The 15,313-nt window shown below is 55.4% G+C and overlaps 1 protein-coding gene across 1 annotated transcript in view; it reads right to left on the bottom strand.

Annotated features, from left to right (window-relative positions):
* Positions 1–722: 722 nt before the first annotated feature.
* ME2 (malic enzyme 2) overlaps positions 723–15,313 on the bottom strand; it is a 37,390-nt gene continuing 22,799 nt past the window's right edge. The window contains exons 10-16 of the mRNA XM_071425877.1: positions 14,923–15,036; positions 14,714–14,828; positions 13,667–13,809; positions 8,301–8,403; positions 7,561–7,631; positions 6,926–7,024; positions 723–5,704 (exon numbers count right to left, since the gene is read on the bottom strand). Of these exons, the coding sequence (XP_071281978.1) occupies positions 5,555–5,704; positions 6,926–7,024; positions 7,561–7,631; positions 8,301–8,403; positions 13,667–13,809; positions 14,714–14,828; positions 14,923–15,036 (795 nt within the window). The 3' untranslated portion in view covers positions 723–5,554. The remainder of the gene's footprint in view (positions 5,705–6,925; positions 7,025–7,560; positions 7,632–8,300; positions 8,404–13,666; positions 13,810–14,713; positions 14,829–14,922; positions 15,037–15,313) is intronic.

The following is a 15,313-nucleotide window of genomic DNA, read 5'->3' as shown; positions in this document are numbered from 1 at the left end:
CCCAGCGTGGGCAGCAGGGCAGGGGGGATGCTGCCCCTGTGCCCCTGGGCTCAGGTGAGAGCCCACCTGCAGAGCTGCCCCAGCCCTGGCTCCAGCAGCACAAGGAGCTGGAGCTGCTGCAGCCAGTGCAGAGGAGGCCACGGAGCTGCTGCCAGGGCTGGAGCCCCTCTGCTCTGGAGCCAGCCTGGCACAGCTGGGGCTGCTCAGCTGCACAAGAGAAGGCTCCAGGGACACCTCAGAGCCCCTGCCAGGGCCTCCAGGGGCTCCAGCAGAGCTGCCCAGGGACTGGGGACAAGGCCTGCAGGGACAGCAGCCAGGCAATGGCTCCCACTGCCAGAGGGCAGGCACAGATTTTGGGCTCTTGGCAATTAGGAATTGCTGGCTGGGAGGGTGGGCAGGCCCTGGCCCAGGGTGCCCAGAGCAGCTGGGGCTGCCCCTGGATCCCTGGCAGTGTCCCAGGCCAGGCTGGATGGGGCTTGGAGCAGCCTGGGACAGTGGAAGGTGTCCCTGCCCATGGCAGGGGGTGGCACTGGATGGTTGTTTAGGTTCCCTTCCAACTCAAACCATCTTTTGATTGCATGATTCTAGGAAAAGACCTTAAAGATCATCACATGCAACCATTTACAAGACCTTTGACAAAGGGACTTTTCCCAGTCCTGAAGAGATCCAGCATTTTTGGTGTTTTTTTTTTTTTTCTCAGAATAAAAAACACCAGGTACGACTTAGGCAAAGGGAATGCATTTTACTAAGAAAATAGAAGACTAGAACACACATTTCAATAGAGTTACAACGTTATAAAGTAGGAAGAAACCCCAACCACTTCACATTTTACATACAGTTTTAGTTTCAGCTGAGCAATGACCCTCCCAGGCACAGCCAACCCCGCACAGATCAGGCTGGAAACTGTTCTCACAAGCGCCCCAGCAGGCTGACATTGATTTGCATAAGGTAGATATGTTTAAGATAGAAATAAATGCAGGTTATTTTGCTGTTTTGTTGACGAGGCAGCCATCTTTAGTCCTAAGAGTATTTTCATTCCTGTCAGGAAGGATCTGGCTGAAGAGCGGATGAGCCGAAGCCGATGGTAGGTGGAGAGCTGAGCTCAGCCTGGCGCCAGCCCCACGGGTTTGGGGAGCGCCACCAGCCAGCTCGGGGCTGCTGCAGCACCAGCAGGACTCGGTGACAGAACCTGCTCCTCCAGCTGCAGCCGCGGCCCCTGGGGCCCCGGGTGAGTCCTGCCATCCCCACGGAGAGCGGGAGGCACGGGGGGAAGCGCTCGGAGCTCTGCTGGGTCATCCCACGGGAGCAGGCAGGGCAGGCAGGCCCACGCACAGCGAGCCAGACGTGCCTTCAGCAGCAGCAGCAGCTGAGCGGCTTTGCCCAAATTCAGCTGCCAGGCCAGTGCAGCAGAGCTTTGCTCTGGGTTTCCTCCTCCCGTGCAACGCCAGTCCCTGCCCGCCGCCCGTGGCTGCTGGAACGGGGCAGCGCTTGGATCGTCCCGAGAACAGCAAGGACAGTGGCTCATCCAGCTGGAAGCACTGCAGCGAGAGTGCAGCCCTGGCTGCTCTTGCACTGACCTGAGAGCTGCAGACAGCTCTGCGGCTGTGCCCCTCTGCAGCCAAGCAAAACCAGCCGGGACTGCCGGGGCTGGAGCCAGCTGAACTGAAACCTGGGTGGGAGCTGTACAATAGTGATCCCCACTCTCCCACAGGAACAGTCACCACGGAGGGGAGGGCTGCTAACGAGAAACTAAAAGGTGTATCGTTCATCTTGGCAGGTACTACCAGAGGAGTGTGACAGAGTTACTTTATCCCCGTAAAACAGCGTGCTGGAAACAACAGTACAAGAGGAAGACACGCACCGACCACAGGAAACCTGTTACACACCACTCTGCAGGTAAAGTGTCACTTGGTTTGAAGCTTGGAAAACGAACACAACGGATCAGGATGCATCACTGTCCACAAATGTAACCGAGAACTTGTGCCACGCATCCCTCTGGGGGGGTTTAAAATGTATCAGACAACATTTTAATCTCCTTCTACATGTCACGTTGGCAGCTGGGCAGAGGCTTCAGGAACACACAAACCTCTGCAACACCTTTGAAGAAAACCACAGCTAATATATGAAGAAAGGCTGTGCTTCATCAGACAGCTTTACTCTCCCCAAAAGCTCCTACAGGTTGCTGCCAAGAGGCTCAGTCCTGCTCCTGCTGATTTTAAGGAAGCAAGGATTGGACAAATCCTGGAAGACTGACCTCACCCAAGCTCCTGATCCTCTCAGAAGGGTTCTGCATACCCCAAGGAGACATGGAAGACAGTCTTTTACAAAATCATTTGGAAGGCAAGTCACAGGGGCTGTGTGACAAGCTACAACACTGGTGGTCCTTTAGGTGACGTATTTTTTTAACTTACACTATGTAACATGACAAAATGCATCCTGGTGACACCTGTTTCCCTTTGCATACTGTCTAAGAGAATTTTCTGTACAGATAAAGACCAGTAAATATTTTGAATAAACCAGCAAACAGAAAAAATCGTGTTAAGTAGAATATGAAAAAGGAAACTGGTTCCTTACTAGCCAGCAAGATTAGCAGTTGCAATTAGTTCAAGGATTAATTGTACCTGAAGGAAAACTGAACATGAATCTATGTATCTTAAAATCCTATGCATGAAAAAAAAATTACTTCTGGAGAAGATGAAATAGAGAGTGAAATGGACTTAAAACCCTGTGAGCTGACCGGTTACCTGTTGCCAACAGGAAACGATGGCTGCACACGGAAGGGCAAACCCCGCCGTGCCCGCACTGAAGGTGCAGGGGATGCCCAGAGCCTGGCACACGGAGGCCGTGCTGGCTCAGGGCTGGCCGGCACCTCCCAGCCGGGACGGGGGACAGAGCCAGCCGCGCCTCCAGCACCGCCCGGGGCTGCTCCTGCTCCTGACGGGCCCGCAGCTCTGCTAGGGACTGCTGCTCCCTCAGCTCTGCAGCGGCATTCCCGGCAGAACCCCTGCGCCGAAGCGTTTGTGCCTGGGGAATCCCGCTGCCGGCCGGGTCTGAGCGGTGCCGGCGGGACAGCGGGGAGGCAGCGGTGCCAGCAGGGGCAGGGGCTGCTCAGGGCAGCGTCCTCCCGAGCCCGACCGGGCAGGGGCTCCTCCCTCGGGAACGGGATATCCCTCCCTCTGGGAACGGGAGCTCCCTCCCTCTGGGAACGGGACTGCTCCTGCCCAAAGCAGGGCCCTGCTGCCTCCCCAAGCCGCAGCTTTTCCTGAGCGCCATCGAGAAGGGCCACGGGCTATGGACAGCAGCTGCAATCCTTGGGAACAAACAGTCAGCCTGAAGGGACATGGGATGGGTGCGTTTTGGGTGTTTTTGTCACTCATCTGCCTAACTGGCTGCTGGCAGGAGGGAGGAAGCTGTGTGTTCCCAGCACTCCGGAATCCAGTGATGCAGAACTCCACTGGCACAGTACAACAGGATTCAGATAGAGCTGGACTTTCAGAAGGCAAAAAATAATTCATACATTGAATAAATAATTTCTTTTTCAGTAAGATCACTAATTTAAATACGATACAAACAAGGCAATAGCAAAAATAGATGAAAAAAGCACTCTTTGTAAAAACATCCTATGTCTGTGTGTGTGTTGGTGTCTTTTGTACATTCACCTGCAAGTGCAACCTCCTGTGCATTTCAGCACTCAGCAGTGAAGCACTTCGAGCCCCACCACACAACACTTTACCACAGCTTGAACACCACAGTTTTTTCCCCACATCACTCTTTTCTGTGTTTATATAATCAGTCTTCTTTGCCCACACAGGCAGCACCTTCCCAAAGTTTACTGTTCTTTGTGTGAATACAGTTTTAGAGCCAGAGATCAGGCTGTAGGTGCCCGAGGGGGTACTGGGGCCATTTTCCCTGCTCTGTTCTGCGGACACTGCATTTTCCTTTGTAACTGAGGATACGAGAGCAGTGCTTGCCATGGGTAAATATCCTGAGCAAGCTCTGCTTTATCTCTTTGGATGATGCCTGCCAGTGCAGCACTGCTGGCACATCCATCCATCTGTTTATTTACCCCTGCCCTTCTCCTGCCTTGCTGCAGCAAACTGGAGCAGCCTGGTGTCTTTGCTTCTGCTCCTGGCAGGCGGCTGCTCTCAGGGAAGGGAGCACACGCGGGGCCTGTGCCTGTCCCTGTGCAGTGACCAGGGCCCTTGGGCCTCGCCCCAGGGCACCTGGGGGAGTGTGCACTGCGGCACCTGCAGCAAACGTGCAGCACTGCCCTGGCAAGGAAAAGCTGAGCTGGGAACTCCTGCTGTCACGCAGGGACTCTGACAAAGGGCAGGAAGCTGGAGCGATCGGAGCAGGGCTTGCAGCACTGCACCTTTTGGGCCCGGGGCTCACACTGACAGAGCGGGTGGGACCGGGGCCTCAGGGAGCCTCCAGCAGACTCACTGCTGTGAGCAGCTGCCTGCCAGCGTTCCTGCTCCAGCCCTGCCGGCGCCTGGAACCAGCCCTGCCTACGGGCTGCTGCCTCCAGCTGAGGCCACTTTGGAGCCCTCGAGCCAGCAGCGTCACAGAACATCACACACGAGTCTTGTTCTGAGAACAAGGGAGAAAACAACCTGGCTTAAATAAAACAGAAACTTGAAAAAATTTTAAAAAATTAAGTAAAGTTCCTTTGGTAAATAATTTTGCAGTCCATTGCTTAAAATCTCCTAGTAAAATCTCTAAAAAGAGTTCCATAAATTACTTCAGGTCCTACCTCTACACAATAAAATTTATTCTTTGACAGCACGGCTTTGTTTTTAAAAGCAATTAAGTGATCAGTATTATTTTCAGGCTTCCCAAGGACAATTTGAACTAGCTTACATTTTTCCTGAGAACAGATTTCATGGAGTGATGAAAACAAAGCTGCAAACTTGCTGCAGACCCCACACATGTACATCTCGCTGCTCCTCAAGGAAACAGCAGACAATGCCACAAGGATGTCTGGACACGGGAGTCTTTAAGCATTAAACAAAACAGAAGGTCCATCAGACTCTCTAAGTTGTCTTTAACTGCCCTTTTGCTTTTTCTAGGACAAGTGGTCTCCCTTGATGTCACAGCTAATGCAGTGTGACAACACTAGGACAATTAGAAGACTGATTATTAAAGGCAGAAATAAGTAATTCTGGATATCAGCAGTGATGAGAGAGCTACAGTTTACCATCAAATGTATGTAGCTAAAATATCATTAATGGAATTCTTCGGTGTGGTGCTGGCTCTAAGCCATAAATGCATTGCTATTGTTTAAATTAATTTTGGAGGGCTCTCTCATCCCTGTGGCAGATGCCATTATCCGTACAGTTTATCAGGTACTTGGGAGAAATCAGGTGAAAAACAGGGCGTAAGGGGGGGAAAAAACAACAACAGCAACAACAAAAAGGCAACGAAATGAGCGCAAATAAATTAGAGGAGTCAAAGATCATGATTAGAGTTGGTCTGAGGAGGGAGGGAGGGAGGGAGGGAGGGGGGGGAATCCCTGCAGAGTGGCGGCGCTGCCTGCGAGCGGGCGCGGGGCTGGTCAGTGCACCTTGGACTCGGGCCAGTCGTACACGTCCGGCATGAAGGACTCGTACTCGTAGCTCCACACCTTGGAGCGGATGTAGCGGTTCTTGTCGGCCGGCTCGGGGTAGTGGAAGGCCATGTTGTTGGCGTACAGGAACTCCATCACCTGGGGAGGGGGGACAGCGCGGCTCGGAGCCTGCGGCAGCGCACACACCGCCAGGCACGGCCGGGAAACGCGCGCTGCGAAGGAACAGCTCCTCTGCCAGACAGGGCATCCTGCGCACGACAAGGGCATGGGCAGGCACAGAGGAGAGGCAGAAAAGCTGCTCACAGGCAAGGGGTGTCAGCCCGAGTAAATGGTGCTCACAGCTTCTAGCAGTTAGATTAATAAAAAGATTCCTGCTTGCCTCGTGGGCAAACAGAGCTACCAACCAAACAACACATGGACAGAGCTACCAACCAAACAATGCATGGGCAAACAGAGCTACCAACCAAACAATGCATGGACAAACAGAGCTAATAATGAAACCATGCATGGGCAAAGCAGAGCTACCAACCAAACAACACATGGACAAACAGAGCTACCAATGAAACCATGCATGGGCAAAGCAGAGCTAATAATGAAACCATGCATGGACAAACAGAGCTACCAACCAAACAACGCATGGACAGAGCTACCAACCAAACCATGCATGGACAAACAGAGCTAATAATGAAACCATGCATGGACAAACAGAGCTACCAACCAAACCATGCATGGACAAAGCAGAGCTACCAACCAAACCATGCATGGACAGACAGAGCTACCAACCAAACAATGCACAGACAAACAGAGCTACCAACCAAACAACGCATGGACAAACAGAGCTAATAATGAAACCATGCATGGACAGACAGAGCTACCAATGAAACCATGCATGGACAGACAGAGCTACCAAGCAACCAATCAATCAATTGAACAAGAGAGGCATGGACAAAGCAGAGCTACCAATCAAACAATGCGTGGCTGTGTAAGCCAAGATGAGAAGTAAATATAAACAATGTTTAGAAGCACAGTAAATGGCTTTTGCTCAATTCACAGTGAATCATGCAGAGTCCTTTGTCTTCTCTCCTCAGCACCTCAGTGTCTTTACATCCCCACATGCCTTAGCTGGGATCTCAAAATTGAATTTCAGGAGTCAGAGGGGAGCGATTTTGGCCCATCATGGCTGCCAAGCTGAAGCATCCAACAAAGGGAACATTTTGATACATTTCTCTCATTGCAGGCACAAAGAACCAGGTGTTGCCCAAGCACCTCATATTCAAGGGTCACAATCTGTGCAACTCAGCAGGTTAATGTACACATAAACCACTTTTACTGCAGTGCAATTTTATATTTCATACTCACCTTGACAGCAATATAAATAGAAACTTCCCTGATATTGGACAGTGGAGGATAAAGTCTTCCTTGTGCAAGCTCTTCATCTGTCAACTGTTCTGCCAATGCCTGAGTCAGAGAAACAAACACTTTTTATTTACTAATGTGACTTTATTTACCAAATGTCACTAATAACAGAAGACCTGAGAGCATCAAGCTGCAGTGCTGTTGGCACCAGAGTGCTCCCAAAGCACTGGAGTGAGGCACTCAGGATCTGAGGAACTGAGAACCAGCACACTGACTGCAAACATTTAGCAAAATGAACTCTGGTATTCTGGAGGATGAATCCCCCACGGCTACAGGAAGCCCTGGCCACAGAGCCAGCTGCAGAACCCAGGGCAGGGCAGGGCAGGGGACAGCCCTGCTGCCACAGTAACTCACACAGGGACACGCCTGCTACCTCACCACAACTGCAACGGAATCTGATTCCTGGCAAAAAACAACTTTGTTGGGTCAAAACGACATTTTTTTTTCCCCACTGTGGAGGGACAAGCCAACAGCAACCAAAGAGGAAACCACTGTGCTTCACCAGGATTCGAGAGGGGCGCCCATCGAGCCATCCCTGCCGTGTCAGCAGCCACAGCCTGCTCTACTGCCAGACTTACCTTGGCAGCCTCCAGGAAAACCTTATCACTGATGTGCCTGACGCTGCTGAGGATCACAGCCAGAGCCACGCCTACGAAAAATCACTGCCAGTTAGGGACACTTCACTTTAAACGTGCACTCTCAACTGCAGCCTGCTGCAAGGAGCTGCTGCCAGCCATCCTCCAGTGCAATCCCTGAAAACCCTCCTGCAGCTTTCTGCACACACTGACAGAGATCACCTTGTCCCACCCCCTGCCTCGGCAGGGACACCCTCCACACTCACAGCACTGCTACCACCCATGGGTGCAGCCACGGCCACAGCAGGTGGCTGCTGGAAGGGTTGGAGCTTTGCAGCTCAGGGAGGGAAGGGCAAGGCACAGGAACATCCCCAGTACTACTTTTCTGCCCCCCTTGCGCAGATACAACTTCAAGAACTATTAACTCTGAGAGTTATTAACATAACTCCAAGTGCATATTAACATCTTTTCTCCTTTCCTCTCCAAACAAGCAGCAGCTCCCAGAGCCTTTAACAGCACCCTTCTGTTTTCTCAGTGGAATCCAGCTGGGATTGCTCACTGTGGATGCATGTGCCCCCCATCCAGCCTGGACTGACTGTCTGTCATCCAGCCACTCATTTCTCCAAGCTCTCAAATGCTGGCAACGCCTCTGCACGCTGCTGCGCTGACTGTGCCTCTGCACCCAAGGAAAGGTGCAGGCAGGCCAGCCTCAGAGATTAAAGGGTGACAGTTCCATTCATTACCTGGGAAGATGTAAGCGTTGTTTCCTTGGCCTGGTTTGAAGGTCCTCCCATCCTTCAGAGTGACCAGCTCGAAGGGGCTGCCGCTGGCAAACAGGCACCGGCCCTGCCGGGAGGAAGGGAGGGAGAAGGGTCAGGGTGGCAGCTGGGCAGGGACAGAGCCTGGAGCCAGCAGCAGCTGGGCAGGGACAGAGCCTGGAGCCACAGAGAGCCAGGGGCCAGCAGGGGACATGGGGCACCGAGAGACAGAGGCCACAGGGGACATGGGGCACTGATCACCCTGCTCTGGGCAGGGGACATGGGGCACTGATCACCCTGCTGTGGGCAGGACATGGGGCACTGATCACCCTGCTCTGGGCAGGGGACATGGGGCACTGATCACCCTGCTGTGGGCAGGGCATGGGGCACTGATCACCCTGCTCTGGGCAGGGGACATGGGGCACTGATCACCCTGCTGTGGGCAGGGGACATGGGGCACTGATCACCCTGCTGTGGGCAGGGGACATGGGGCACTGATCACCCTGCTGTGGGCAGGGGACATGGGGCACTGATCACCCTGCTGTGGGCAGGGGACATGGGGCACTGATCACCCTGCTCTGGGCAGGGGACATGGGGCACTGATCACCCTGCTCTGGGCAGGGGACATGGGGCACTGATCACCCTGCTGTGGGCAGGGGACATGGGGCACTGATCACCCTGCTCTGGGCAGGGGACATGGGGCACTGATCACCCTGCTCTGGGCAGGGGACATGGGGCACTGATCACCCTGCTCTGGGCAGGGGACATGGGGCACTGATCACCCTGCTGTGGGCAGGGGACATGGGGCACTGATCACCCTGCTCTGGGCAGGGGACATGGGGCACTGATCACCCTGCTCTGGGCAGGGGACATGGGGCACTGATCACCCTGCTCTGGGCAGGGGACATGGGGCACATCCCACCTGCTTGGAGGGACTGACACACGAAGCCCTCCTGTGTTAACCCTTTCCAGCACCCTGTGCAGGATGCAGTGCTGCTGTGTTAACCCTTTCCAGCACCACTGCAGTGCTGCTGTGTTAACCCTTTCCAGCACCACTGCAGTGCTGCTGTGTTAACCCTTTCCAGCACCACTGCAGTGCTGCTGTGTTAACCCTTTCCAGCACCACTGCAGTGCTCCTGTGTTAACCCTTTCCAGCACCACTGCAGTGCTGCTCTGTTAACCCTTTCCAGCACCACTGCAGTGCTCCTGTGTTAACCCTTTCCAGCACCACTGCAGTGCTGCTCTGTTAACCCTTTCCAGCACCACTGCAGTGCTCCTGTGTTAACCCTTTCCAGCACCACTGCAGTGCTGCTCTGTTAACCCTTTCCAGCACCACAGCCACAGGGACCCTGCAGACTCATGAGCAATGGCCACTGCCAGAGCAGGCTGGAGCACAATAAAAGGTCACTTTCCTGCTGGAGGGTGTGGGGCTAGAGGGAGGAACTGCTGTGTCAGGCCGCTGCTGCTGCTGCTGCTGAAAGCAACCAGAGCAGTGAATAATGAGGTTTGCTCATCCTTCCTTTGGAAAGGATTTCAATTTGCACAAAATATCAAAACGTATCTGAGTGTGAGCCACACCCTCTATATAAATGAGCCTCTTTTCAAGCAGTAAAGCCACTGAAAGCAAAAAAATCTTGACTTTCTTTTGAGTAACAGGTTTAGGAACATGAGTTTAAAACCTTTAAGGCTCCCAGGACTACTGTATTTGAAAACAAATTACCAAAGAGGCTGGAGGCTCTGGAACTGTGTTTGGGTGTCAGGGCATACCCACGACAAGAGCCTTTTTGTGCAGGGAGCAAAGCAGATGGGTGCAGTAGGGGACAGGACCAAAAGACAAAGCACATTAAAAGGCAGCAGAAGCCCTCAGAGCACACAGGGGCATCGAGAGCCTTTTACAGGGGCCGTCTAGTGGGAAGAAAATGAGGAAGGAAAGGTCAGGATGGTGTCTTTGTTTCTTTGTTGCCTCTGGTGCAGGAGCAGGCTGTCCCCGAGGCCTGGGGACACACGGGGTGACAGCTCTGATCCCCAAGAGCCTGACGGACTGCATGAGCTACGCGACACAGCCCGCGGAGCTGGACATTTCCAGGGAGCCACACAACAGTCAGGGCTCTGGAGCCCATTTCCCGGGTAATTACTGCATCTCGAAGGGAAAATACATTCTGAAAGGCAAGCTAATGCCCGGCTGAGGACATTTCAGGGAACCAAAGAGCACCGTGAAAACAGGACAGCTGGGCTGCAGGAAAGTTTAGAGACACAAACATTGCAGAATTTATGAGTAAGGACCGGAACAAAACTACACCAGTTCATTTGCTGACCAGCAGTGCTCGATTACCCAAATAACCCACACGTACAAGTAACTGGGAACATGGAGAATCGTTAATAAAAGAACACAGGGATCCAAAACAGGAAAAAACCCAAAGATCTCCTCTCCACTGGGCTCAAACTTTGCAAACAGCTTGGTGCTCTTCCAGCTGCTGACCCAGGGAGCCTGTGCCCCCTTGGGCTCAGCACTCAGCACGGCAAACTCAGCCTCCTGCCCTAAAGCATCTCTTCATCTGCTGGTATTCCATAACAAGTGCAAGCAAAAACTAGGCTGGTTCCTCTAACTGTGCTCCTGGCCTCCTTCAGCGAGAGATGGCAGCAGTTTTTACATTTATTTATGCCAGCTGAAGTCTTGCCTGCACAACTAACTCCTGTTTACCTCCTATCTACTGGAATTTTTATAAACTGAAACACTGCCCAGCTCACTGCTCTGGTTAATGCTAGATGTCCGAGAGATATTAAACCACCTTAATTTACAAGCGTGTCCAGGGCAGGGAACGGAGCTGGGAAGGGGCTGGAGCCCCAGGAGAGGCTGAGGGAGCTGGGCAGGGGCTGAGCCTGGAGCAAAGGAGGCTTAGGGGGGCCCTTGTGGCTCTGCACAGCTCCTGACAGGAGGGGACAGCCGGGGGGGTCGGGCTGTGCTCCCAGGGAACAGGGACAGGAGCAGAGGGAACGGCCTCAGGCTGGACAGCAGGGAAAGTTTCTTTACATAAAGCTCTGTCAATCCCTGTCACAGCTGCCCAGGGCAGTGGTGGAGTCCCCATCCCTGTAGGGATTTCAAAGCCATGTGCATGTGGCACTTGGGGACATGGGACAGGGGTGGCCTTGGCCGAGCTGGGGAATGGTTGGACTCGATGGCCTTGGAGGGCTTTTCCAACCCAGATGATCCTACTGATAAGAGATAAGATCCAGACTTTGTCCGGAGGCTGCTACTGCAGGGCTCCATCTGGGCTGCCGATCTCTGGAGCAGCAGCTCCCTGGGCTGACAGCCCAGGAGCGTGGGACAGATGGGGACAGCAGAGGGCCACGCGGGCAGGGTGACACTGCCACTGCTGCAGCTGTGCTGCTGAGCCCCGTGGGCAGTGCCAGGGAGGAGCTCAGTCTGCAGCAGCAGACAAGGAAAGCTCCCCACCCACCCCTTTTCACACACCACTCGCTTGGTTTGGGACTGTATTAAAATAAGAGAAAGAGAAAAGAAGGAGTGCCCTCAAGAGCTGCAGCCTTGGAGCCTGCAGGCAGGGGCTGGGGCCAGCACAGGGATCCCAGCAGCTGCAGGACAGCACCAGCACAGGGATCCCAGCACCAGCACAGGGATCCCAGCACCAGCACAGGGATCCCAGCAGCTGCTCAGAGCCCCAGGGCCCTGCTGTGTCTGCCCCACCTCCCTCCCCGTGGGCTCCCTGCAGAGGCCCCCAGCCTGGCACAAAAACCTGCACAGGGTGACAAAAGACTGGCTCGGTAAGGGATGGGATGTGCTATTGGGATAATGCTGGAGCTATTAAGGAAAAACCAGCCCAAACCCCAGTGCCAGCCCCGCAGGGTGCAGTGGCCCCAGGGGAGGGTGCAGAACCAGCTGTGTTTGCTCCTGGCTGACTCATTCCAACACCTGGTGGTGCCAGGGTGCCAGACACAGCCCCTGTGGTGGGGACAAGGGCCACCCCTGCTTGGGGACACGAGGGGACAGGGGCCACCCCTGCCCGGGGACACGAGGGGACAGGGGCCACCCCTGCCCGGGGACATGAGGGGACAGGGGTCACCCCTGCCCGGGGACATGAGGGGACAGGGGCCACCCCTGCCTGGGGACACGAGGGGACAGGGGCCACCCCTGCTTGGGGACACGAGGGGACAGGGGCCACCCCTGCCCGGGGACACAAGGGACAGGGGCCACCCCTGCCCAGGGACACGAGGGGACAGGGGCCACCCCTGCCTGGGGACCCCATGGGTCACTGCTGGTGGCACCTGCAGGACTGGTGCAGGCCCAGCTCCTGCCCTGCTCCAAGGACTCTGTCAGGCATTACATTGCAAAGCTTGCACTGAGTCTCTGCTGTGAGGCCAACAGGCTTCATTAAAACACAAAATAATTAAAAAGAGCAGTGAGAAACAAGAGTTAATTGACCACAGCCATGTAACAGTACTGCTGGTCATTCTCTTAAAAAAGCAGTAACAAGACTCAGGCTACTTTAACTTTGCAAAACGTTGTCACCTACAAATCCAGGCCTCTTTTCCAACCAGCCCCATCTGCTTTTGCCAGAAGGCGAGAAAGAGCTGCGTTCTCACAGCCCTGAGCCCAAGCAGTGAGAGAACAATCTGAGCCCTGGTGCTCAGGCAGCCCCAGCAGGGCAGCCCCAGCAGGGCAGGGCAGCTCCAGCAGGGCAGCCCCAGCAGGGCAGAGCAGCTCCAGCAGGGCAGAGCAGCCCCAGCAGGGCAGGGCAGCCCCAGCAGGGCAGAGCAGCCCCAGCAGGGCAGAGCAGCCCCAGCAGGGCAGCCCCAGCAGGGCAGCCCCAGCAGGGCAGGGCAGCCCCAGCAGAGCAGCCCCAGCAGGGCAGAGCAGCTCCAGCAGCCCCAGCAGGGCAGCCCCAGCAGCCCCAGCAGGGCAGCCCCAGCAGCCCCAGCAGCCCCAGCAGGGCAGAGTATCCCCAGCAGGGCAGCTCCAGCAGGGCAGCTCCAGCAGCCCCAGCAGGGCAGCCCCAGCAGCCCCAGCAGCCCCAGCAGGGCAGCCCCAGCAGCCCCAGCAGGGCAGCCCCAGCAGCCCCAGCAGGGCAGAGTATCCCCAGCAGGGCAGCTCCAGCAGGGCAGCTCCAGCAGCCCCAGCAGCCCCAGCAGCCCCAGCAGGGCAGCCCCAGCAGGGCAGCTCCAGCAGCCCCAGCAGGGCAGCCCCAGCAGCCCCAGCAGGGCAGCCCCAGCAGCCCCAGCAGCCCCAGCAGGGCAGAGTATCCCCAGCAGGGCAGCTCCAGCAGGGCAGCTCCAGCAGCCCCAGCAGGGCAGCCCCAGCAGCCCCAGCAGGGCAGTCCCCAGCCCAGCTCACCCACCTCTGTCAGCGTGTAGGCCTCCTCTGCTGTGCACTCGGCCTTGGCCGTGGGGTTGCTCAGGGCAAATATGATGGGCTGCTCGTTGATGGAAGCCATGGCTTTGAGCACGTCCTGGGTGAAGAGACGGCCTGCCCCAGCCACTCCTGGGGGAGAGGGGAACACACAAAGCCACAGTCAAGGCTGGGTGCCCCAGGCAGGGACAGCCAGCCCACCCTGAGCTCAGGGCAGCCCTCCAGCCTCCCCCAGGGCACAGCTCCTCTGGCAGCTGGAGATGGAGCCAGGCACTGCTCCTGGCTGGCTGGCACTCACAATTTCCCCAGCAACATCTCCTGAGCGTGCTCCAGAAGCCTATTTCACACAGTTTTTTGGTATTGATGAGTACAGGGAACATGGTCCTGGATAAGCAAGAGGGAATTCCAGGTGCTTTGTGGATGATTCATCCCTGCTGGGCGTTAGCTGTGCAATGCACACCTGACACCGGTGCTCCTGACCACACCCAAACCCAGAGGTACAAACACACAGCTACGATGTATTTATGCCCCGCCTACAAGCTCCAGGGTACTCAGCCAAAAAACCCTCTCCCTTTCCAAATAAATCACATGCCAAGGAAACTGCAGTCACAGCAGGAAATACCTGTAATCCTATCTGCTCTCTGCAGATAGCCACAGCTGTGATAAGTACCTACAGATGTCAGTGACCCCAGACGTGCTGGTGATCTGCAGCATGGAACTGCTGCTTCCAGCTGTGCTGCTGGCAGAGTCTGACCACAGGGGGGGACTGCAGAGGGTCAGAAAACACCCACACAGCTCCAGTTAGGGAACTCCTGTAGGAAACACGATGGTTGCGGCTGCTCTCTGTCACTAAGGACACAAGGCTCAGAAGGAGCACCACAGCCCAGTGTATTTCCAAGTAGAAAATTGACCTCACATTTCCATGTTTTTTTTCACATCAGCAGAAATGCAGATGGCTGTCACCAAGGTGCCCAGAACCCTGATAACAAATGAAGGGCAGTAAGAAGCCAAATTACAGAAAAATAAGCTCACTCACCGATGATAGCTGAAGGCCGAAGTACATTCACTGCCTCTACAAATGTCTTTGGTATGTCCTCTGGAGCCTTGTGGGCAAAGGGCTCCTGGTGGGGATCCACCTTCTGCTCCCGGCCCTGCAGGCAAAGCAGTGGTTCCTCCTGTGAGGACGGGGAGGGCACAGCAGGGCTCACCTGTGCTGGGGGATCCCCAGGCGTGTTGCAGCCCTACCTGGACCAGCAGGCCGTGCTTGTCAAACATCCACACTCTCCTGGAGGCCTCCTCGTGGGAAACACCGCTTTCCATCATGGCCATGACAATGAGGTTGGCGATTCCCAGGGCGGCCTGGCGGGTGAAAGCACTCGGGTTTGCGACAGGGCACAGCAGAGGTCTGCCATCAGACCCCACAGAAGCGCTCAGGGAGCCTGCTCTGACACACAGCAAGTGTCCCCCTGTGAGGGGCAGCCCCTGGCACAGCAGGGGCAGCTCTCCCCGGGGCTGTGAGCTGTGCCAGCCCAGCCCTGCTGCCACCAAACCGACCCGGGCTGCGTGCCCCGTGCTCCAGCCCGGCCCCGGCCCCAGGCAGGGCTGGCAGAGGGCAGCAGCAGGCTGTGCTGGGCCC

Source organism: Agelaius tricolor, unplaced genomic scaffold, assembly GCF_023055355.1.
Source record: "Agelaius tricolor isolate 1412-34295 unplaced genomic scaffold, bAgeTri1.0.p SCAF_4, whole genome shotgun sequence".
In the NCBI taxonomy this organism is placed as follows: Eukaryota; Metazoa; Chordata; class Aves; order Passeriformes; family Icteridae; genus Agelaius; species Agelaius tricolor.
Note: the sequence above shows the minus strand (reverse complement) of the source record. Positions and strands in the feature narration are given on the sequence as shown.